Raw genomic sequence first — 22720 nt, 5'->3', positions numbered from 1 at the left:
TGCCTACTTCCAGCTCCTGGGGAGCTTGACAGCCACAAAACTCCAAATGCACCTAACATTAAAATAACTAAGCAAATAATTACCTCTGTTTCTTTATTTTAGCAGCCATTAGCACCACAATTAAGATTTCTCAGAGGACACAATTACCCCCTAATGAATCCTTGGAATATATATAACAGGGTACAGGGCAGATTACAGAATCCCCACAACACAATTCGGTGAACTGGTACCTCCCCCAAGCAATACAAAGCTAGGCCTAGAGATAGCAAGCTTTTTTATGTTATCTTCATTTTGAAGCCTTATAACAAATAAGGCAAGAAACAAACACATCTCCTTCTGGGAAAAGGAAGGCACAAATGACATCTTAGTAAGAAGCCTTGACACCTTTCCATAAATCTCCTGTGGACAGGAAAAAGACATCAAACAAGACAGTTATAGAACAAGTTCATTAACTACCATCTAAGACTGCAGCAGCACACAAACAAATTACACTTGCAGCAGCTGAAATCAAGCCTGTCAGTTTTTTGGGGAGGCTGCTCTGGTACCCGCGTCCTGTCTTCCAGAGATATCAAGCCTGGGAAAGACGCTTTCCAGAGGCAATACAACAGCTGGCACGACATTAGTGAGGAAAGAGTGTCTTTTCTTTTGCTGGTCTGCAGACATTCATGTTTCCTCTCTCTATAGGTAGCTGGGGCAGCAGGACTGGCTCCTAAGAAAAAGCTTTATGTATCCATTTCCTTTCTCCTTCCTACAGCAGGCAGGGGGACAACAAAGCTGAACCAGCAACCCCAGTTAACTACCTTTTTCACCTAAGACTTTTGTGTCTGATTGTTGGAGACCATATGGTCTAAGTTTACAACCAACAGTAAATTTCTTTATCCAATCCTGTTTGCAGTAACAACCTTAACATTCTTTTAATGCAGGTTTCGGTGGATGCATTTCCTTTCCTCTTTATGTAAGTAAATCAGTGGGCTATGCTTAATCTGCCTCCTAAAATTCAACACAAGCCATGAAACCCAACCAGGCAGAGTAAGAGATAATTCATGGTCTCAAATGAAGCCAGGTGGATTACAACTTCATTGGCAAGCATGCACCCAGCATCTGTATGCTCAGAAAAGACACTAGGAATTGTGAGAATAATCAAAAACTGTCATGCATGCACAAAGACTTCTGAATATAATTCCTGAGAGTGAACTTTTAAAAGAAGGCAAAGCCACCAGTGCACCTTAGAAACTAATGTGTTGCAGAACTTTTATCAAGCATTGCTCCTTTATTAGACACACTCTGCCCTGCACAAAAGCATCTTTAAAGCCAAGTATCCAATGCCTTGAACCTCAGTTATACTTGAGAAAATAAACTTAAAAAGGCATTCATTATTCTTGAACTGAACATTTCCATACTAAGTCCCATCCTAGAACAACTTTTAACTGCTAATTTATCATCCTCCCTTCCACTGACAGGGAAGATTTATAGTGGAAAAGGCTTATTCAACATTACTCCAATGCCAAAAACACATGGTATTACACTTTTGGAGATACTGGTCAGGAAGCAATAACCAAGGAAAACAAAATACTAAGAAGAAAGCCCTGGGGAAAAAGAATTTTAAAAAAAATCCTGTAATTGTAAGGCTTGGCATGGTTCTCTTAGAATAAACTGCAATGGAAGCCCAACCTGAAGGATGTTTACAACTGAAACTCAACGTCCAATTTCATCCTCTCACACTCATCTGCCTACCACTTATCTTCACTGCAGCACTGCTGTGCTTATCAGTGCACTGACCCCTGCTCTGCCACAGGCGGACATGAACACATTCCAGAGCCCCACTGATCACAGAGGAACTGAACATGGCAAACATGCAGCATTAGGAGAAAGCCACTGCAAGCTCTTCCAACATAGGGTCCAGCACATTGACACAGGAAGATATGCAAAGGACAAGGGAGAAGTGCTATGAGCATATGTGGTGCTGAGCTCCAGAATGAATGTGTTGGCAGGACTGAGGTCACAGCAAGATGAGGCCAGCACAGGCACTCTGTAACACACAGGATCTACCTGAGATGAGACAGAATTAAATTAAAGCACAGAAGAGGAGAATTAATTTCCAAACCTCCAAAGCACAAGACTTTGTAGCAAGAAGAACCTTCACTGAAGACACCTGCCAAAGAAGAAGGAACAAACAGGACATACATTGCCCAACAAGTTCTCAAACGCTTTGAGATTAACTTTGTTTATGCAGGAGATGAGAAGGAAAAAAAGGGAAAAAAAATAATAGAAAGAAAAAAAAAACATTAAAAGGAAGGCTTTTCTAGTTTAATTCTAACCAAAGGGGAGGAACTAGCTAAGAACATGAAAGTGGAAACAACTTGGCTGACAGAAGGCATAAAAAGGTAACTCTCACAATTCTTCAGAAAGGCAAAACAGAGAACCACAAAATAAAGAAAATTAACTAATGGTAAAACCACAAGCTATCTGAAACCCCAGAGAAAGATGTGAAGCTTACTGACAAATCACTGCAGTGAAGTATAAGCTCTTTAATGATTTAAAATTCAAGAGATTTTGCACAAGTACAAATCAAATCACTAAAGGTCCCTTTAATAAGCATACAGCAGGATTCACAAAATAGGAAAGGTCAAAGCAACAGTAATGAAACTACCGGCAGGCATATCAAAGGTAACATGAAAATATTCCTTCACAACGTCTGCAATGAAAGAGCAGTTAAAGTAGGAGTGCATTAACTCACTGTTCAATGGGAAGGAAAATCTCTAACAGATGATTCCAAAGCACTTGTGGCATTTTCTGCATTGATCTTCATTCACTAAAACAGATTAACTGGCTAATGTAACTCACATCGCAGCAAAATGAGCAAGAACACAAGCCAGAACTGGGAAATGCATTAGAGCAATTGCTCCAAAACTCCCAAGACAACAAAGTCAAGGCTCTGAAATTTCCCATACATGTTTATCAGTAAACCCTAAACAGAAAGGATGATAAAGGCAATATGCTTCTGCAGACAAGAAGCTTCCATAAACTTATGGACTATATTCAGGTGTTACAGTAAAGAGAGAGTACTTCAGGTTTTTCAAATCTGATAGACATAACATTTACCCTTTGAAAACTGACAAAGGCAGTTATCAAAGATCATCTCTCCTCTCTGCATTATGTTCCAACAGCGTGAAGAAGGGCAAAAGCACCTGCACAGAAGAACAAGGAACCAAATACACAGTGAAACATGGACTAGTCAGGGATACCATCAATCCCTGGGAAGATGCTGAAAAAAATAACCAGACAAACAACTTATCTCCTGCATATTTAAGATAATGAAGCAGACAAGATCCCACACATAAATCATATCAAAAGAATATAATTTCTTCCAATGACACCGTAACCATGTAGGTAGCAAAAGAGCAACTAGAGGCAATATAGTTTTGGTTTTACTGGACTCTTGACAGTCTTAAATTGACAGTCATATAATCTAAACAAATACAGTACATACTGAAGGACTGAGAGAGGATTAGAAACCCAAATCTTGAGAAAACTAAGCTTTTTTTTCAGTCAGAGAGAAAATAGATAGTAAGGCCATTCACATGTCTATAACCTTTCAGCATTCCCCATTGTTATAAAAAGTAACTTGGGGGAGAGGGGAAAGGGGAGGCTATTTACTGTAAGCAGCTCCGTATTTTGCTCTTCCTCAGTTTGATTTCTTATAGCCACAAGCAACAACTTCAAAAATCTCTTGGAAAACATCTTGTCCATAAATTATCCATTGGAAAATACCAGGGCAAAAATGTCTTTTTCTTCAGTCAGCAGAGGATAATCTGGAACAGTTACAATCATTTGGATGGAAGGACTTAGAATCCAAAGTGACTTGAAGCAAGTGCAAAAGTCACCTGAAGCAGTATGTAGTTTGACAGAGCAAAACAGTAAGAATAATCAGCCGTGTAACAGCACAGTGAAGGGAAATATAAACACTGGTCTGCCCAGAAATATACTGAGCGGTAAAGTGCTAAAGAATCGAGCGTTTATGCTAAACATAAATCACATGTATCACACAGGAAAAAAACTAAAAAATCCTTAAAGACTCATTGTCCTACTGAGATGTATGAAATGCAGGTATCATATGAAAAGCATATGAAATATTTTTTACTTTGCCTCTTGTACTAATGACTCAGAGCACTCTGTCCAGTTCGAGTGCTCCAGAAAAATGCAAACCAAGTGGAAAAAACTCATGAAAATCAATGAGAACAGCCCACAAATGTAAAATATAAGAAATAAAAATCACTCAAGAGACTGAAAGAACAGGATTTCTTGTGTTGAAAACACCGAAAAGAAAGCCCCTAAAACACGTGACACATTCCTGCAGAAAACATGTAATAAAGAGTTCACAAGGTGTATAAAACACACTAGAATTACTCAATGCTTAAATTAACAAAATAAATTTAGGTTAGAAACTAGGATTTTTAATGGCAAGAACTGCAAATTACTCTAATAGTGTTCCTAGGAAAGGTAAATCTCCATCAGAAACTTATGTAGCTCTTTTGCTTTGAGAACTAGTTAAGTATTCCTTCCTTATACCTGAAACACGGTGAATTTATGAAAGAACAAATGTCAATTACCTCCACTTTTCCCTTCATACTTCATTCACAGGTACCTCATCTGAGCTTCCAGCTTCTAGATTATTTATTACAATAATTTATTGACCATTACAAAGAAATTACTTCCAGCATGAAGGGTCTGTAACATCATATGGAAGCAATCATAAAAACACAACCTTAAAGGAGGTATTGCAAGGATACGACAGAGTAAAAGTGACCTACTAGAACCGCATCAAGATGGATAAACCTTAATCACAACAAAATCAAAGAAATCCAGTGATCCTACTTACATAGTGACTTCAGCTTTACCTACACATATGCTTTAAAGCAGTGATGCTCAGCTGCACAGACACCCTTTGCTGGGAAGGTAAAGGAGGGACTAAGAAGACCTTGCTGTGTCCAGGTAAGGTCAGTCTGGGTGGGCCTGTCAATCTGGTAGCCCTTTCCCAGCAAGCACCCTGCAGAGACACTAGCTGCCTCAACCCAGGGCTACTTGGATCCAGACTAGCAATTCAGTGCTGGATAAAACATCTGCCAAATGCAAAAGTGAAAACAACAAGAGCTGAGGCAAGCAGAGCCAGTCTTCATGCACCTGAGAAGACACAAGGAAACCAAAACAAAGATATCAACCTCAAATACTGTGTCAGCAGTTGGACCCAGTACAGCACAAAATATGACTAATTTTCTCAAGCAAAGCTCAGCTATGAAGAAAAACCAAACACTGAGAACCAAAGTAGGAGAGCAAACTGAAACATGCTGTCCTCTGCTGGAAGTGGCTCTAGAGGAGCTTGAAAGCAGATTATCAAGATCACTACCCCTTTGATCTTCACTGGAATACAAGATAAAGGCACCATTTTAAAACTGCACAGCCTTGTCTTAAAAGTTTCTGAACTCCAACTAAAGCTGCTCTTCCATGCAGCCAGCATCACTGTCACCAAAGGAGCACTCCTGATGGGGCCTTCTCCTACACCACCACTACCAGGAAACCATCTAGACTCTCCCACACACTTTCACTTGTGGCAGCAGAAGTGTTTGTGTGGCTGTAGAGAACAGGATCAAAGGAAAACTAACACTTTTTTCTAAGAAAATTGCATAAATCCTTTGTTGCAATCCAGTTCACTTGCAACACCTACGTCAACTTCAATAAAGCTTTCAGGCTGCATCTTCTGTATGCAATTCATGTGCAGTTTAAAAATATAAACAGCTACAGCAGTAGGAGTCTTCTACTGCACGTATCTAGAAAGAACTTGAGTAGATCCTTTGAAACTTCCACACCAACTAAGAAAAATATCCAGATGTGAAAGTGAGAGTTCAAACTATGTGTGACTTACATCAGCTACAGCCTGTGGTGGGAATTATCTAAGCGTTCATTTTTGGGAAAAGAGAAAAAAAAAAGTTATGACTCTCGTTGCAAAAAAAAAAAAAGAAAGAAAGAAAAAAAGAATGCTTAAACAGCACCATCAGCACAGGTTCACAGGGGGATTTTCAAAACATTTAAACCAGCATCAGACCTTCAGACAAAGCATAACTCATCAGGAGAATTCACATGCCAGAAAAACGAACGAACAAATAAACTAACAAAAATCCTCTTTTTTCTTCCTCCTTAATTACCCAAACACTATATTAGATACAAACAAGTTTTTACGTTGATGAGAAAAATATTTTTCTCCACGTTTCCCATTTCATAGCCCGAACCCCACACGCCTTCTGGACAGGATCCGAGTACTGTGTGTTGCCCTCCTCCCTGGCATTTCCCTAGAGATGCAGCCAAAAACTCTTCAGACCCATCCACATCGCGATCCGGCCCCGGCCCGAAGCCCAATGGGCCACGGCGCTCCCGCATGGAGAGGCAAACCGGGGCCCGGGCCGCCAACCAATAGCCCCGCTAGGCTAGGGTCACCCCCAGACCGGCCTGGGGAGCCGCCGTCCCCCAGGCCTCGCCGCCAGGCACCACGCCCGTGCCCAGGCCGGGAAGCCTTTCCACTCTTCCCTCACCACGGCCATTTCCCTCCGGTCCCCCCAGGACTGGACGGCGGCTCTACTCACAGCGTGTGTCCGCAGACGTTCACCATCAGCTTCAAGGAGGGGTTACGGTACTTGGTGGTCTTGCACCGCGGACAGCCCAGATCATCCATATCCATGGCCATGGCTGCAGCTGCCTTCCTCTGCCTCCCCCCCCCCTCCCCTCCCGCTGCCTCCATCCGGGCCTTCCGCCTTCCGCCGCGCCGTGCCTCTGCCAAAGGGGCCCGCCGGCACAGCCCGCCGCCCCGCTCGTTCCGCCTGCCGTGGTGCCCGGCCCGCCCCGCCCCGCTCCGCACCCCTCCTGGCCACGACCACTGCCAGGCAGAGCCAGCCAGCGGCAGGCAGGGCCGCGACGGCTGGGCCAAGCAGGTACGAGCTGCACCAGGCCTGCCGCTGGGACGGGGGAGCGGTGTGTTCTGTCCCGAGAGCTCCGGCTGTAACCGGGGGGGCCCTCCCCTATAATGAATAATCAACAGGAGACCGAGGTGCCGTGCCTCACCCCGGGTAACCACCGCCTTGCCCCTGCGAGTTTGGATTCTCCCCACCCGAGGTTGGGCAGCGCAGGTGAGGGGACCCACAGCCACTGCCCGCCTCCCTTCGCCCGCGGCGCGTCCCTGCAGCGGGGCACCGCTCTCCAGGTGAAGGTGGGGAGGGGGCAGAGGAGCGGAGCGGGGCCGCTTGATTGACGGTTGCCCTGGAGACACGGGAGCCCCCGCCCCCCCGGCGCGGCGCAGCCAATGGGCGGGCGCGGCCGGGCCAGCAGGCTGCGGTGCCATATAGTATTGCAGCGGGGCTGGGAGTCACGTTGGGGGGGAGCTGCGGAGAGGAGCCCGTTTATACTACTTTGCTATAGCAGCTATCTTTAATGGTTATTGCGTGGCCGGGAGGAAACCTGATCGGCTAGAGCCGGCCGAAAACAGGAGGAGGAGTGGACTTTACAGAAAGATAGGAAGGGGGGAGAAGGGGACGGGGGGAACTAAAAAGAAGAGAAAAAACCCAAACAAACCGAAGTATGTCTTCTGCCTCCTCCACGGACGAGATCACGAGCGCGGTGGAGATCAAGCAGGAAAATGTGATGGAAATCCTCTCTGAAGCCAGCAAGGTGTCCCCCGACGGGGCCGCGGCTGGAGCCCTCAACCCGGCGCCGCCGCCGCCCCCTCCCGCCGCGGCCCCGTTCCCCATGGAGCACACGGGCTCAGCCGCCGCCACGGAGGAGGGAACCGCGGACCAGGTACTGCTCCACACGGAACTCCTGGCCAGGAATCACCACGCTGCCTCCTCTCCTTCTTCTTCTTCTTCTTCCTCCTCCTCCTCCTCGCAGACCCCCCTGGCTTTCTCCCCGGACCACGTCGCCTGCGTCTGCGAAGCGCTGCAGCAAGGTGGGAACCTGGACCGCCTAGCCAGGTTCCTATGGTCTTTGCCCCCGAGCGATCTGCTACGTGGCAACGAGAGCCTAATGAAAGCCCGGGCTCTGGTGGCTTTCCACCAGGGTATCTACGCCGAGCTCTACAGCATCCTAGAGAGCCACAACTTCGACTCCTCCAACCACCCGCTCCTGCAGGAACTCTGGTACAAGGCTCGCTACACCGAGGCGGAGCGAGCCCGGGGCAGACCCCTGGGGGCGGTGGACAAGTACAGGCTGCGGAGGAAATACCCTTTGCCTAGGACGATTTGGGACGGCGAGGAGACGGTCTACTGCTTCAAGGAGAAGTCCCGCAACGCTCTGAAGGAGCTCTACAAGCAGAACCGGTACCCCTCGCCTGCCGAGAAGCGCAACCTGGCCAAGATCACCGGGCTGTCCCTAACCCAGGTCAGCAACTGGTTCAAGAACCGCAGGCAGCGGGACCGCAACCCTTCCGAGACCCAGTCCAAAAGGTGAGGGCAAACTTTCCTCCCCGCCCCCTCTCCCGCCTGCCTTCCCTCTCCCGGCTCTTTCTTCCCTTGCAAACATGGCGCTTACCTTCTGTGCGCCTCGTCCTCCCCTCCTTCCTCCTCCCCGCTCCCTCGCTCCCACACACCCACCCGGCCCGGGCACGCAGGCACGCGAGCCGCGCCGAGACAGCGCGGGGAAACTTCCCGGCCCCGCCGCCCCTTTCACCGTCCCGCGCCTCGTCCCGGGAGCCCGCGGACACCGGCGGCGCGGGGGGCTCCGGGGACGGGAGGGGGGAGTGTTTGTGTCCCCCCACTCCTTGTTTTTATTTAATTGTCGCGCCTGACAGAGTTAATCATTGACGCGGCCGCAGGACGCGCGGGGGTGTGGGGTCCCGCCGCTCGCTCTGTTTTGAAACCTGACTCGGGAGCGGGCCGGGCTCGGGTTTCAGCGGGGAAGCGGGGCCGGCCGCGCCGGGCCTCAGCGGCGGCTCTGCCGGACTCGGCCGGCCGCAGGCCTCTGCCTCCAGCCCCCCAGCCGTTCACTCTCCGCGGGGCGGGAGAGCCTCCCCCGCCCGGCCCCGCTCCGCCCGCGCCCCGGGATCCTCGCTCCCCCTCGTGTGTCCCTCCCCGCTGGCGGAGGGGCCGCGGCGGGGGCTCGGCGCCGCGAGGCAGGCAGGTGGAGGTGACCTCCCCGCTCCCGCCCCCCTCCTTCCTCCCGGGGCAGGGACGGGAAGGGAGGGGAGAGGCGAGGGGGGAGGAAGGGAGAAGGGAGGAAAGGAGGGAAAAAAGTGGCGGAGGGCCCCAAGGCATTTCTCAACCAAGGGCGCGATTGTGCAGCCGCGGCCGCCTCTCCGCAGGACACTTCAAAGGGCGAGCGCCGAGGGGGAGGGAGCGACCGAAAAATGCAGTGGAGGGCGGACCAGTCAGGAAACATCAACCCCGGTGGAGGGGCTCGGAGGGGCTGGGGCGGCCCGAGGGGCGCGGCACAAAGGCCGCCCACCAGCACCACCGGCCCCCTGCACAGTCCGAGGCGGCCGGGCCTGCCCCCGGGCTGGGGTGGCGGGCCCCCGGGGTCGGGCGGCGCTTCCCGGTCTGTTCGCTCTCACCTCCCTCCCGCTGGTGCCGCCCGGGGATTTACCAAATGGCTGCGGCCCTTCCCACACGTGTGGGCACGTTGGGCCGGCGGAGGGAGGCCCGAGGCAGCCCCCTTCGGTCACTTGGATGGGGGAGAGATTTATGTACATGTTCGTAACCCAGGCTGTAAAGTTTCTCTTAAGTGAAAGTTTGGTTTGCAGTTCTCTAAGAAACCTTCCCCTTGACTTGAAATTCGTTTAAAAGTGCCTTGCAAAGGCAAAACAAAAAAAAACCCACCTCTTTCGGAAAACTCTCACAAACTGTATCAAAGCAAGGAGCCCTCCAAGCTGCAGAGCTTGCTGGCACGCTGTGGTAATGCAATGTCATCTCTTCATCTTTTCCCATAGTGAGTCAGATGGCAACCCTAGCACAGAAGATGAATCCAGTAAGGGGCAGGAGGATCTATCTCCCCATCCACTCTCCAGCTCATCTGATGGCGTTACCAGTCTCAGCCTTCCTAGCCACATGGAGCCCGTCTACATGCAGCAGCTTGGAAACACTAAAATAGCCTTGAGCTCATCTGGTGTCTTGTTGAATGGAAACCTCGTGCCTGCCAGTACCTCTCCCGTCTTTCTCAATGGTAGCTCTTTTCTTCAGGGACCCAATGGTGTCATTCTCAATGGACTCAGCGTGGGGGCTTCGCAGACTGTTACCTTAAATTCGCCCAAAACCACATCAAGTGTCGTGAGCAATGGGGTATCCATTACTGATATACTGTCATCTTCATCAGAAGATGTTAAGGACTTCAAACTCCTTCAAGCTTCGGTCCCCAATGCCACAGCAGCCACCTTCAGCCCCAGCAACATCCCAGTCTCATTCCCGGGATTGATACCAAGCTCAGAGGTGAAAAGGGAAAGCATACAAACTGCTGCTTCACAAGATGGAGGCTCTGTAGTTACTTTTACTGCTCCTGTCCAAATAAACCAATATGGCATTGTCCAGATCCCCAATTCCGGAACAAATGGCCAGCTGCTGAACGGAAGCATTGGGTTTTCTTCTCTGCAGCTGCCTCCTGTTTCTGTGGCAGCTTCACAAGGTAAAAGTTTTGTCTCTTAACAGTAAAAGGTATGAGAACAAGTTGGAATCAGGCACACTTAGCATTTTAGAAGCTGTGGTACCCTTCCTCCAACCATGGCTATGCACAGTACATCAAAAGATACCTTTTGACTTCCGTTATATTGTGTTATGCTCATGAGCAGACTGTGACATGAGGCTGAGCTCCTCTTGGAAAAGCAGAGAAGGAAGTCTGGTAATTTACACCCCTTTCATCTCGTGCTGTTCTCAGAAGTCTGTGATACCGGCCTTCACAAATATCTGTAAATTTTACACGTTTTGGTAATTAAAAATATTTCCCATTTGCCACTGAATTAATGAGAAGGCTCACAAAAATGAAAATTAACAGCAGCTGGAAATTGTTACCATCGTTGTTCTTCTGGTGGTTGGTTTGGCTTTTTTGCTTGTTTTGTTGGTTTTCTTTTTTTCTGGGGTTGGTTTTTTTTTTCTTTTAATCAAATAATTTCATAAAAGCAAATTTTCAATGACTGTAGACACAACACAACCAAACAGTTATGCTGGTACATTTTCTGTCCTCTAATTAAGAAAGATTAAACTGCAGGGAAACAACAGAAATAAGCAATAGCTTGTAGGTGTGAAATGTGAGGGTATTTGGACAGAACTGTCTTCAGTCCAAGGGAAATATGTCATTGCAGGTTCACGTGCCGAGTGTGCAGGCTCCTCCCCAAGTTTGCTTTAGAGTTTGTCTTAACATACCATAGACTGAAACTTGTAGCCAGCCAGGAAGAATCCCAGGGAGTACAAACCTAGTTCTCAGATCATTGTTTTGAAGCAGATTATAAAGCACAACCAAACAGCTTTATTACTTATTAGCCACAATATCTTTGATTATGAAAATGATTAAACTTGAATGAATCTCTCTACTTTCGGGAGCTGTGAGTACTATAATGAAAATGAAACTGTGCTCACATTAGCTTATTTGAATTAAATGTGTATAGAGAGGCAGTGATTCTTGCTATGATATGAGAAGGAACACTGAAGGTGTACAAACAAGTCTTAAATGGATGCACAATTATTAGATCCTAAAATGTGACACACATGGTCACTGGAAGTTACTGGTACATAGCCTAACCAAGATGGAAAAAAGAAGACATTTAGTCTGAATACCATGTGCCATTACAAAAGCCATTTAATCCACATGCTCCAAGGCATAAACTGATAGCCAGCAAAGGTGAGAAAGTAAGATCTGTCCCTTAAGTAATGGGGAACTATTGGGTTTGAAAGTCATAAAATTCATAGTAAGGTCCTCTCTGAAAATTTTCCCCATTGCTAAAAATAATGAATTCCCACTGGAGAATGACCCACCATACGTGCAGAGAAAAGTCAAGACCCATATTTGCTGCTTTGATTTCTGTTTGGTTTTCTTAATGCGGGATGGATGGATAGCTGGCTGTTTAGTCCAACTGCAGTGTGCTGTAGGGTATTTTAAGTAAGGTACAATAAATGATATCACCAGGTAACTTCAAATCGCCTCACTTCTACTCTGGTTTACACAAGTCACATATTCCAAAAAATAGTCATTGGTTACCATAAATTAATAGGGAGCTAAAATATTTCCCAGGGAAGAAATATATCTTCAGTACTATTCTAAAAACTTTAGGTGTCTCCAACTGTAGCCTCTTAAAATTATAATTAAACTGCTTTTGTGAGAGGGAGGTGTTTGAACTGGGACCCAGTACCAAGAGCCAGTGTATCTTATTTTTGGAATTATAGTGGCAACTTAGATGGCATGTCCAGTAAAACCAACTTCGGATTATCTCTGGCCACCTCTTCTTGCTTTGTCTAACTACAGCATCAGTGCTATGGCTTTCAAAAAGTGTAGGCAGTTGCTGCATGATTTTTACACAGCGTGATGGATGTGGTAGGGTTAGGCTTTTAGAAATAAGTGATAAAGTGGGATGAAAGGCAATACTTCTTGAGTGCTTGATGGACTGCCTTGTTAGCCAGATAGAAGTTACTGGGTTTTGTTGTTTTCTCTACAGGTTGGCTTAGGTAGGTTCTGCCCAGAAATAGTGGATTTCACGTGATGTGCCTCAAGTTCCCACACACAAGCTGTAGTCTGTCACTGAACTATCTTTAATAGCCTTTCATGCTTCTATTTTTAGATAGAAATTGAGTGGTGGCAACTAGTGAAGGCCAAAGCACGTTCATTTTAATCACATGGCTGAGGACTGTTTGCCCCTTAATGAGAGCCTGAAAGATACCTAATATACCAGAACCCTTTCTCTTTTTCTCTTTTTTTTTAATTTCTTTCTAAAAGCAGTTTCTAGTAACAGTTTTTATTTCATCGTACCAGATTTTCTCTCACCTGTTACAAACAACACGATTCTGTGCTGCATGATATAATAGTGTATGTGTGTCCTGCAAACATAAAAAAGACTAAAATGTCTTAACAAAATGTCTCCACAACCGTCTGCAAACTATAATCTATATTTTCCTTTCTTTTGCTTCCCTTCTTCTAGGTAATGTTTCAGTAAGTCCCAGCACATCTGATGGGGGAACTTTTACAACTGAATCTTCAACAGTGCAGCAGGGAAAGGTTTTCTTCAGTCCCCTCACTCCAAGTGCAGTCGTTTATACAGTTCCCAATTCAGGCCAGGCAGTAGGCTCTGTCAAGCAAGAAGGACTGGAAAGAAGCCTTGTGTTTTCTCAGTTGATGCCAGTCAGTCAGAGCACGCAACTAAATGTAAACATGTCTTCTGAAAATATATCCAGCGGAGGACTCCAGTCCCTGGCTTCCTCATTAGTGAATGTAACACCTTCACATAATTTTTCCCTCACACCACCTACTCTTTTAAATGCTGCAGAACTGAACTCTGGTATTTCAGAGAGCCAGTCCATGTCATCACCCGTGACCAGTACCTCTACAGTGATATCTATCAGCAACACTAACTATGCAACCCTTCAGAACTGTTCCCTCATTACCAGTCAAGATTTGTTGTCCATTTCCACAGCACAGCCCACACTTGGAGAAATAGTTTCTACAAGTGGTGACCGTGTCAGCCACCCCTCTGCACAAGTACATCAAGATTTTGTCAGAGAGCACAGGTTAGTTCTGCAAGCTGTACCTGACATCAAAGAGAATTTCTTACCTAATGCTGAGAGTAAGTCAACTGGCAATTTAATGATGCTGGATTCAAAATCCAAGTATGTTATGAGTAACATCGTTGACACAGTTTGTGAAGAACTGGAAACGGACAAAAAAGAACTTGCCAAACTGCAGACAGTTCAGATGGATGAAGATATGCAAGACTTGTAACATTTTTTCCCCTGCTTTATGTCTTTAATAGATAAGTCTCCTGTTGAGGCCCTAACAAACACCAAGTGGGGTTCTTTTTTTGTTTTGTTTTTTTCTTGTTGTTGTTGTTTGGTGGTTGGGGTTTTTTTCATTTAAAGAAAACAGAGGAACACTTAAGTGATCTGCATCAATGTACAGAGGAATCTCCAGCGATGGAATTAGGTTGCCGCACTTGGTTTGCGTGCAATGTTCTCTTTTAAGCAGATTAAAGGAGAAAGAAAATGCCAGAGCAAGTACTGAACGAATGGGTACAGGTTTGACTACAAGATACTACCCTGATAATTTAACTAAACTCTCCATAGTACAACATACTCTCAATAGTAAGTATACACTCCTGATGTTAGATAGAAAACACAAATCTCACTCCAAAAAGGTAGAAATTATGCAGTCATTTTTGCTGTTTACTTCTAGTTCATGGGCATTGAGAAATTTCTAAGGAACTCTTAAGACGATACCTTACCGGCTTTTATGTTGTTTGAGGTTAAAAAGTGAAACAAAATCATCAATAATATTGTTACTGGTGTGTTTGCTTTTTCCCAGCAGACTTGCATTCGAACCAAAAATCTTGCATCAAACATTTACAGGTTTGTAAGTGCTACAGCTAGCGTTTTGTCAGTGCACCAGAAAAAACAGCATTTAAAACTCTAATTATGCAACTCGGAAGCTTTCTTTCCAGTATGAATGTAAATATTGTTTTAGTTCTTATAAAGGAGACTTTTTTAAAATTAGTACAATGGATTTTATTTATGGTCTATGTTCCCTTTCAATTTAGACACAATGCATTGAAAAGGAAAATGTTTTCTGGCTGTTTAATTTATTTTTATTGTTTGAGCAGGAAGTAAGCATAGTTATTTCTGACAAGGTTTTACTTTTTTGTAGTTTTTCAAGCAATAGACTGTAAAAGTGAAATGTTAATCACACTGACACTAGAAAATGAACTCCCAGTCTCACAAACCCAGGAGGCCCCTGTCTCTACCCGCTCTGTCTTTGTGTTCAGGGGTTTTTTGTTTGTTTTGTTAGTAATTTGCAAATTAGTTGAACCTTTTTGTGTATTTTTTACAGAATTCCATGTGCCTTTCTTCCTAGTGGCCTTATCTTTGTTACTAAAGCACAGTGGCAGGAGGAATAAAAACACTGACTTGCAAATACCCGTCCTCAGGGCCAAATCATGATGCCTTACTTCTGCAAGTAGACCCGCTGACTTCAGTGCCCCTGCTTGCACAAGTAAGAAGAGTTTTAAGTCTTTCAGTCATCGTGAGTGACATTTGCTAGCAGTGCAGAGAGCCAAAGATAGGTCCTTCTGCACCACGTCAGCAGGGCACCATGGGCAGAGCCATCACACCAAGGGAGAGGTCTTGGCTCCAGCCTCGGGCAGCTGAGCAGGAAACATTGGATGGGTAGGCCAGGGAAGGGAGCCCCATGTCTACGTGGACCACATTGGCCAAAAAGCCCGTGTGGGAGGGCTTCAGCTGTTCTTCTTGCAAGCAGGCTTCCATCCAGGAGTGCACTCAAGTGTGCATTTATATAATCTTCCAGAAGAAGCAGCGTGGGGGCTGATGGTGGGAACAGCAGCTGCCCCAAAGGGCTTGTGGGAGCAGCCGTGGTCTCAGCTTGGCTGGTGATGGCTCTCCTTTCGCATCTTTGTGCCTTGCTGGGGACACAGAAGCAGGCAGGCTATGGGCAGGTCGAACAGATCTTACCTTTCCTCCAGAGGAGTTTCTGTAGCATGGAAAAGCACATCCTTAAGCTTTAATAATAAGAATGCAGATGTATGAAAATGACATGCCGTTAATCTTTGTGGTTTTGTTTTATTATTTTTTATTCTAATGTGAATATATACGATAACTAAAGCACGTATTCATCTTCGTCAGGGGCCTGATCTGAAGTTTTTGGAAGGCAATGGAAAATGTTTTCATAAGCTTCTGTGGGTTCTGAACCAGGCTCAGAACAAAACAAGATCACTGTAAAGGACAAAAAAAACAGCAAGGAAAAAGAATAGATAAGCAGCACATCCCAGTCTCTTTCTGTCTTGGTTGTTAACTGGTTCTGTGGAAAGCCTTTGAGGAATGTTTTTTTTCTGTGCACCATGAGCATGGCATAGGTATCCTCGCTATTGTTTTGCACTATATTGAATGCAGCGTGCAAGGTATTCTGTGGAACCTTGAGTCTGAGCTCTGTTGGTAAGCACTGGAGTCCATGCTGCAAGCCAGAACCAAGGGAAAAGTACAGGGAAGGGGAAGAGCAAGTGTGCAAGGGGTGCACTGTGCAGCTGTACTGAGTCACTGATGCTCTGCAAACAGAAACAGCCCCTTAGAAGTTGGCTGTCCTCACGTGCTCCCAAGCAAAAAGAGTGTTTAAGGCAAGTGCTTTAAAGTGGAGATTATCACAAGCAGAACATAGAGCTGTATTTTCCCCTGGCACAAATTCCCTTGACATTCAGGGGATCTCCACGTGAGCAGGGACCCAGATAGGCCAGAGTTCTCTCTGCGTGTTTATCTGTTTGCTGGGTTCCAGCATGAGCAATCTGCTTCCCACCTCTTCTTCACACATAAAACTAAGGTGATGATGATGACAATAACAGTAGCTGCTTTGCCTGGATTTGTGCAACTGTTTGGAAAATTGGAAGGACTGTGTATCATTGTCATGTTAATGGAGAGCATTGTGTGGCTCTGAAGGACTTGTTTCTGGCTTAATGTTTGGTCGGTGAAGCTCAGACTATATTTGGAGGCAAGCTAGAGAGTATTTCAGAATGAAATCAGTTGTTAATGTGATCTGGTCTCATAACTGAAAAGACTGTGGTGTTCCACCAGTACCTGTTACTTTTATTTTTTTTTTTCATCCTTTGCATTTGTTGTTACTGAGCCTCTGAATTCACTGCTTTGCAGCACAGTTGACATGAAAACTGTGTATGTTGTTACAGTGATGTGCATTTTGGAGTGTTTGGTACTTCTAATAGGGGACTTCCCACTCTTCAGTGGGAGTGGAGGATGTACATAACAGCTGTGGTTTGGGGCAAAGTAAGATTATTCTATTCTAGTCTTCCAGTTATCAAGTAACTTATTATTAAGTTTTTCTTTCTCCCAGTGAAAGTGTCATTCCCTCCAGATTAAGGTAGTTATAACCTCATGTTTTCTGCAGGTACATATGCACAATGTAAAGACTCATTGCACGGTACAGTGTTTTTAAAATAGATATTTAAATAGTAGTTTTACTCCTACTGTAAAATAAGGGTCAGTTTTTATTATGTGGCCCTCAAGCAGGCTCACTGCTCTAAATAGACAGTACACAAAGCCCCTAAAAGCGTCTGGGGCTGGATCTTTGGCTGCTGTAAATAAGGCATTGCTCCACTGATCCCCAAACTGAGGATTTTACATGGTGTTTAGGGGGTATGGATGCTTATCACCCACACACATAAATGACAGTGAGTGTCCACGCTCCACAGACAGTCCTTATTAACACATTCTGTTGTTTAAATGGAAGGTATGTCTATCTGGCATATGTGTTCCTTCTCCTCCCTCACTCCCTCCCTCTCTGTCACAGACGAGAATAAAGAATCATTTCAGCTTCATATACGTTTGCAATTTGTAAGTCCACTGGAAATCTTACAGGAAACATTGCCAATTTCTACTACTTCTCTGCTCCCAGATTCAGCTTTGAAAAAGATGCTTAAAGTTTAAGCAAATGCTACAAAACATGGTGTTAGAAAACCCTTTGCTCTTTACTACTTCTAATTAAAGCTGCCTCTGTTTCACCCAGAGTTTTGTGGAGAGCCAGAAATAACTTAAATTGGGCGCTCTTTCTGGACTATTTGCAGCATTATTCCTGTGGTCTTACCTAAAAGGACATTTCAGCCACATAAATCGCAGACAGCTATTGGCCAAGTCCTCAGCTGGGCTAAACTAGCACAGTTCCTTTGACTTTAATGTTCTTTCACACCAGCTGAGAATATGGTCCATTCATTTCACTGGAGTTGGATCAGGGATGGATTTGACCCAGTATATGGTGGCAGTATGAACCAGTGCACAAGGCTGACACTCAGTTATAGCTGAATGATCATGGTCGATCAAAGCATATACCTCTTTAATTTACTGCTTTACCCTACCTGTGGATTCAGGAAGATGCATTCAGAAAGCTACTTCACACAAAAAAAAGGCTGGAACCATCTTTATTGTTATTACTGTCAGTCCCAGATTAATGACAATAATGGACAGATTCTTCAAATCCTGCAAATTCACCTCAATAACTGTTTTCAGCTAAATAAAGCAGGGCAGAATTTGGCCAGTGTGCACAGGAACCAGTGCCTGTGCATCTTTCTTAGCAAGGGCAGATGAACAACCAGGAAGGTGCATGCCTCCATTTTCATATGAAATATGTGTGCAGGACTCCGGGGCATGAGTGCTTGTGATTGAGAAGCATCTCATAAAGAATAGTAGTTTTATAACTCTGGAAACAAAGGTAATGACATTTTGCAAGCAAGGAGACCTGAAGTCTTCCTGTATCTCCTAGCAGTTATTATCTTGAAGGATATTTTATACCTTACTTGTATGTTTCATATAGTTTAAAAGTAGCTTCTTAAATTTCTGAACTCAAGGAAGGGGTGAATCTTCTGACTTTCAGGATTCACATTCAGAGGATGTTTGTTCTTCTGCTGCATGTACTGTTTGTCCAGAACTAACCAGTTATTTCTGCGATATGGGTTTATTGTGCCTTACAACAAAAATAAAATTAAGCGGAATGTACACATTAGAGGAGGAAATAATCAGAAGACTTTACTGCACTGTTAGGTGATGCCACCCCAGAGTGTGTCATCAAACATATCTGTGCTTAATTACCCAACCAAAGAGATCTAAAGTATGTATGTTTGTTGTACTGTAATAGGGGTTTGTGCCTGGACAATTAAGTGTTTTATTTGTATTCTGAGATGATGTGAACTTATTTTTCTAAACACTATACTGAATAAACTTTATATTTATACACACCTTGTGTAAATATTTCTGTTTGCCTACAATGTGGGAGGTTTGAATTGGGTATCAGAAAATCAGTCTGAGGTAGAGGTGGTTTTTAACAACTCATTGTGAAGGTGATGGCCACTAGAAATACCTGCTCACCAGGAAGTTGGTCAAAAGTCTACTTAAGCTGGAATGAGATTTTCTGTTGAGTGGGTTTTGGCAAAGCCTAACTTTGCTTCTAAAATACTAAATTAAAAAACATGAATCTTATATTTTGTATCAAACCTAGCTATTAAATCTGTGTCCTAAACCAAATTTATACCATAATTAGATAGATACTATTGAAATACGTTTCCACCTACTAGTTAGGATGAGTCAATATTTACTCATGGCTTCCACAGCATTGGGACACTTTCTACGTCAGAGTTTCTTCTGGGGTAGATAAATTCCTATCTGCTAGATTTGTGTTGTTTGAAAAATTTCTTTTAAATGTTGCGTTTGGTATTAGATTTGGTTTTGACAGCCGTTTGAAAACAGCCTGAAGTTTTATGTTCCCTCAATATTAAAGGATTTAAACACATTACTACATTACTTTAGATCTGTGCTCCAAGTACCAGGATTGCCTAGTTACAGTTTTGGTGCCAAAATGATTAACAGTAAGTTCAAGCACATGAACCTGTATATATGTACTGTACATTTACAGTAGAGATACGTAACAGCCTGCACATGCCACCCTTTCACCCCTTAAATTGTATTTAGACCATAAGAAGCAAGGTCAGGTCTCTGAGATCAGTTTTTTAAAATAGTCAGAACCAGTTGTATATGACAATTATATTTTTAATCACTTAAGACATTACCTTTCCATACCATTATCCACCATTCCTTTGTCTTTCCCAGTTAACGCAGCTGCGTTCTGGTGGCTCCATGCAGCACTGCTGACAGCAGTCTGGGTGGCAAAGTGCAGGAAGCAGCCGCCAGCCCTAGGAACATCGCTCACCTCTCGCCTGGGGTTGACCCAGCTCGCACTCTGCAGCTGCCAAGGTAAATCCAGTTAAGCAGGAGCAGCCTTAAGGTAGAGAGAGACAATTGCCTCGTTGCCCAACTCCTTTTCCTTCCCAGAAGCAACACTCATGACTCAGTCCCGTTCATAGTGCTTCACTTTGCAACGCTTTGGTTTTGCCCCAGCAGTTAGACTGATATTTTCTTGCCCTGCAGATACCAAATTCCCAGTCAACCCCTGGACAGCAGCTCTATCCCAGCTTTACTTGGAGCAGAGGCTGAACGTCTAAAGCCATCCTTCAATCTGTCTGTAAGCAGCTTCTTCTCTCATTTCTGCCCCATGATGCAGCCAGGGGGAGAACTGCCCCTGCTGGGTCAGCTCCAGCCTGGGAGAGATCCCCTCCAGAATGGGGGCTCCTGTGCAGCCCTGCATGCTCCATCAGACAAAGTGCAGGGGTTTGAAGGCAACCAAGAAGTGGAAAGTCTCAGTGTATGCAAATGTCAAAATTCTCCCTGAGCAGCCACCCATGCGGTATGCAGGATGAATCATGTCCTAACGGAGCACATTCCTGCTACTTTGGAGAGCTTTGCAGATGTGTTCCAGGTCACCCTGGGCGAGAAAACCACACACAGCCCCAGTTACTTCTTCCCTGACAGCTTGTGTGCAGATGGAGAAAAAGGGGACAGCACCTTTGGAAGGGTGGTCAGCCAGCTTTACCAACCCCCTGCCTTCCACACAGGGCCTGGGGATGCTGGAGAGAAGACCAGGGGCTGCCACAGCAGTAGCTGGGATAAAGCTGGTAGTAGAGAGGCTCAGTGAGACTGATACAGCAGGGAGATGAGCTGGGAAGGGAGACGGTGTTGGAAGACTGAAGGTTTTATTGTCTGTTTCTGGCTGGATTTTCCCCGGTGCCAGATCAGAAGGGAATTTTTCAGTTCCAAGAGGTAGAGGTTGAGTCAATAAAACAAGATTTTAACAGAAATGCTCAAAGCTTGGAAAACAGAGGTCTTCTTGCAGGGCTATATCCCCTGTTGTGGTGATCTCTGGCTGCAGAAATCTTTGGGTTGGAGTCTTAGGCCATTATATCTCGGTTATGGATACAGATCACATTTTTAATAAAAAAATACATTTTAGAAGGAAAATGATTCCCAGAAATAGGAATTCATCTGCCAAACAATGTGTGCATAACTGACTTTACACTTAGAGGTGCCAGAAAGTTCAGGAATGAGACCAACAATAAAAAGCCAACACACGTGTGAAAAATCTACTACATTAAAGCCAGATTCAATAAAAATAGCACCTAGTTTATATGCTACAGAAGCTGGCACACGCCTGCAAATGCTGAAGGAAAAAAGATAAAATGTTCAGAAGTTGCAAGCAGTCCAGAGGAACTGAGCAGCTCTTGAGCAGAGCTGATAGTTACTCAATAACTCATGTACAATATTCTCTTGTGTAAGTACTTTAATTCTTCATCCTGCTACTTCTCGGGCAGAAAGACCCAATTTGGAATACTTCGGGCTAATCAATAAGCTTTGTTGTTGCAGCCAAAGTGCTTTGCAATAGATCTTTTATTACCCAAAAGGACTCCAGAATGTTACACCGCACCATTTTCTTTTCTACTCTGCAAGCTGACAGCCAATTATTTCAGTGTTAGTGGTATCCCTTATACTGCTTGCAGCTGTAAAATGCAGCCCGTCCCCTGAGGAGCTTACAGTACACGGAAATAAAAGCAACCAGAGCTGGGAGGGGAGAGGAGCGCAGGGAGAAGAGGTGGTTTACCCGGAAGGGGGGTGCTGGCAGTGGTGGCAGAGGCAGAGGACAAAGCCAGGTCTCTGACTCCCCCTGTTGCTTTGCCCACTGGCTCACTCCGCCTCACCAGGAGCCAAATCCGGCTCGGACGCAATGCCCTCTGACAGCAGCAGGAGGACTTGTTGCTTATGCCAAAGCCGAGGTTGCTTCTTTCAGTTATTTACTATGTCTACAGCCACCTTCTGATGCCGACCAACAGCCACATAAGCCTCTAGCTAAGCCCTATCGATAACTAGACCGGCCCCAGAATCACTGAGCTGGCAAACACTCAGGCTTCAAATAAACCATTCCTGCCTGAATCACCGTATCAAGGTGATGCCCACATGGACCCTGAAGGCCTCTAAAGCCACACACTTCCAGATCAAGGCAATTCAAGAAAGGTTCAACTCACCTCCCACAAAGTACAAGGAGCTGACAGAGATACGTTCACAGGAAGTGAGGATGGGTTAGTCCAGAGCCTGAGCTGTGCATACTCTTGGCATGTCCTAAGCCAGTCGTGTCTTAAAATAATAAACCAAGAACAAATGACAAACTAAGAGCATACTCATGTCCTAGGAAGATGCTGGGGATTTTGCTATATACTGCTCCCTAAGCAAAGGAAAGCATGTAGGTTTATCAGAAGGCAGTTCTAAAAGGCAACACTTTTCCATTACCAACTCAAGCACATCTGCACTGACACACAAATATACAGGCTGTGTTAAAAAACATCGTCTTGTGTGCTGTATGCATGCAGGTGGAAGCTAGCACTGACCAGATTAAGGCTGGGGAAAAAAAAAAAGAAAAATTCTTTCTTTTGAGACTCACTGTAGACCTGCAGAAGAGAAAACCTCTGCTCCCTCTTGCAGGCAACATATAGAATCATAGAATAATTAGGGTTGAAAAGGACCTTAAGATCATCTAGTTCCAACCCCCCTGCCATGGGCAGGGACAACTCACACTAAACCATGTCACCCAAGGCTTCATCCTGCCTGGC

General features: G+C 45.2%; 2 protein-coding genes across 2 annotated transcripts in view; one reads left to right on the top strand and one right to left on the bottom strand.

Annotated features, from left to right (window-relative positions):
* MNAT1 (MNAT1 component of CDK activating kinase) overlaps positions 1-6760 on the bottom strand; it is a 124521-nt gene extending 117761 nt beyond the window's left edge. Inside the window, exon 1 of the mRNA XM_005149622.3 lies at positions 6636-6760. Coding sequence (XP_005149679.2) covers positions 6636-6736 — 101 coding nt within the window. The 5' untranslated portion in view covers positions 6737-6760. The remainder of the gene's footprint in view (positions 1-6635) is intronic.
* A 787-nt stretch (positions 6761-7547) lies between these two features.
* LOC101873582 (homeobox protein SIX4) lies at positions 7548-18965 on the top strand. Its single transcript, XM_031049319.2, has 3 exons — positions 7548-8486; positions 9965-10653; positions 13154-18965. Exons 1-3 carry the CDS (start codon positions 7624-7626, stop codon positions 13948-13950), a joined length of 2349 nt encoding a protein of 782 aa, XP_030905179.2. The 5' UTR covers positions 7548-7623; the 3' UTR covers positions 13951-18965.
* Positions 18966-22720: the final 3755 nt, after the last annotated feature.

The sequence above is a fragment of the Melopsittacus undulatus genome, chromosome 4, assembly GCF_012275295.1.
Source record: "Melopsittacus undulatus isolate bMelUnd1 chromosome 4, bMelUnd1.mat.Z, whole genome shotgun sequence".
Taxonomy (NCBI): domain Eukaryota; kingdom Metazoa; phylum Chordata; class Aves; order Psittaciformes; family Psittaculidae; genus Melopsittacus; species Melopsittacus undulatus.
Note: the sequence above shows the minus strand (reverse complement) of the source record. Positions and strands in the feature narration are given on the sequence as shown.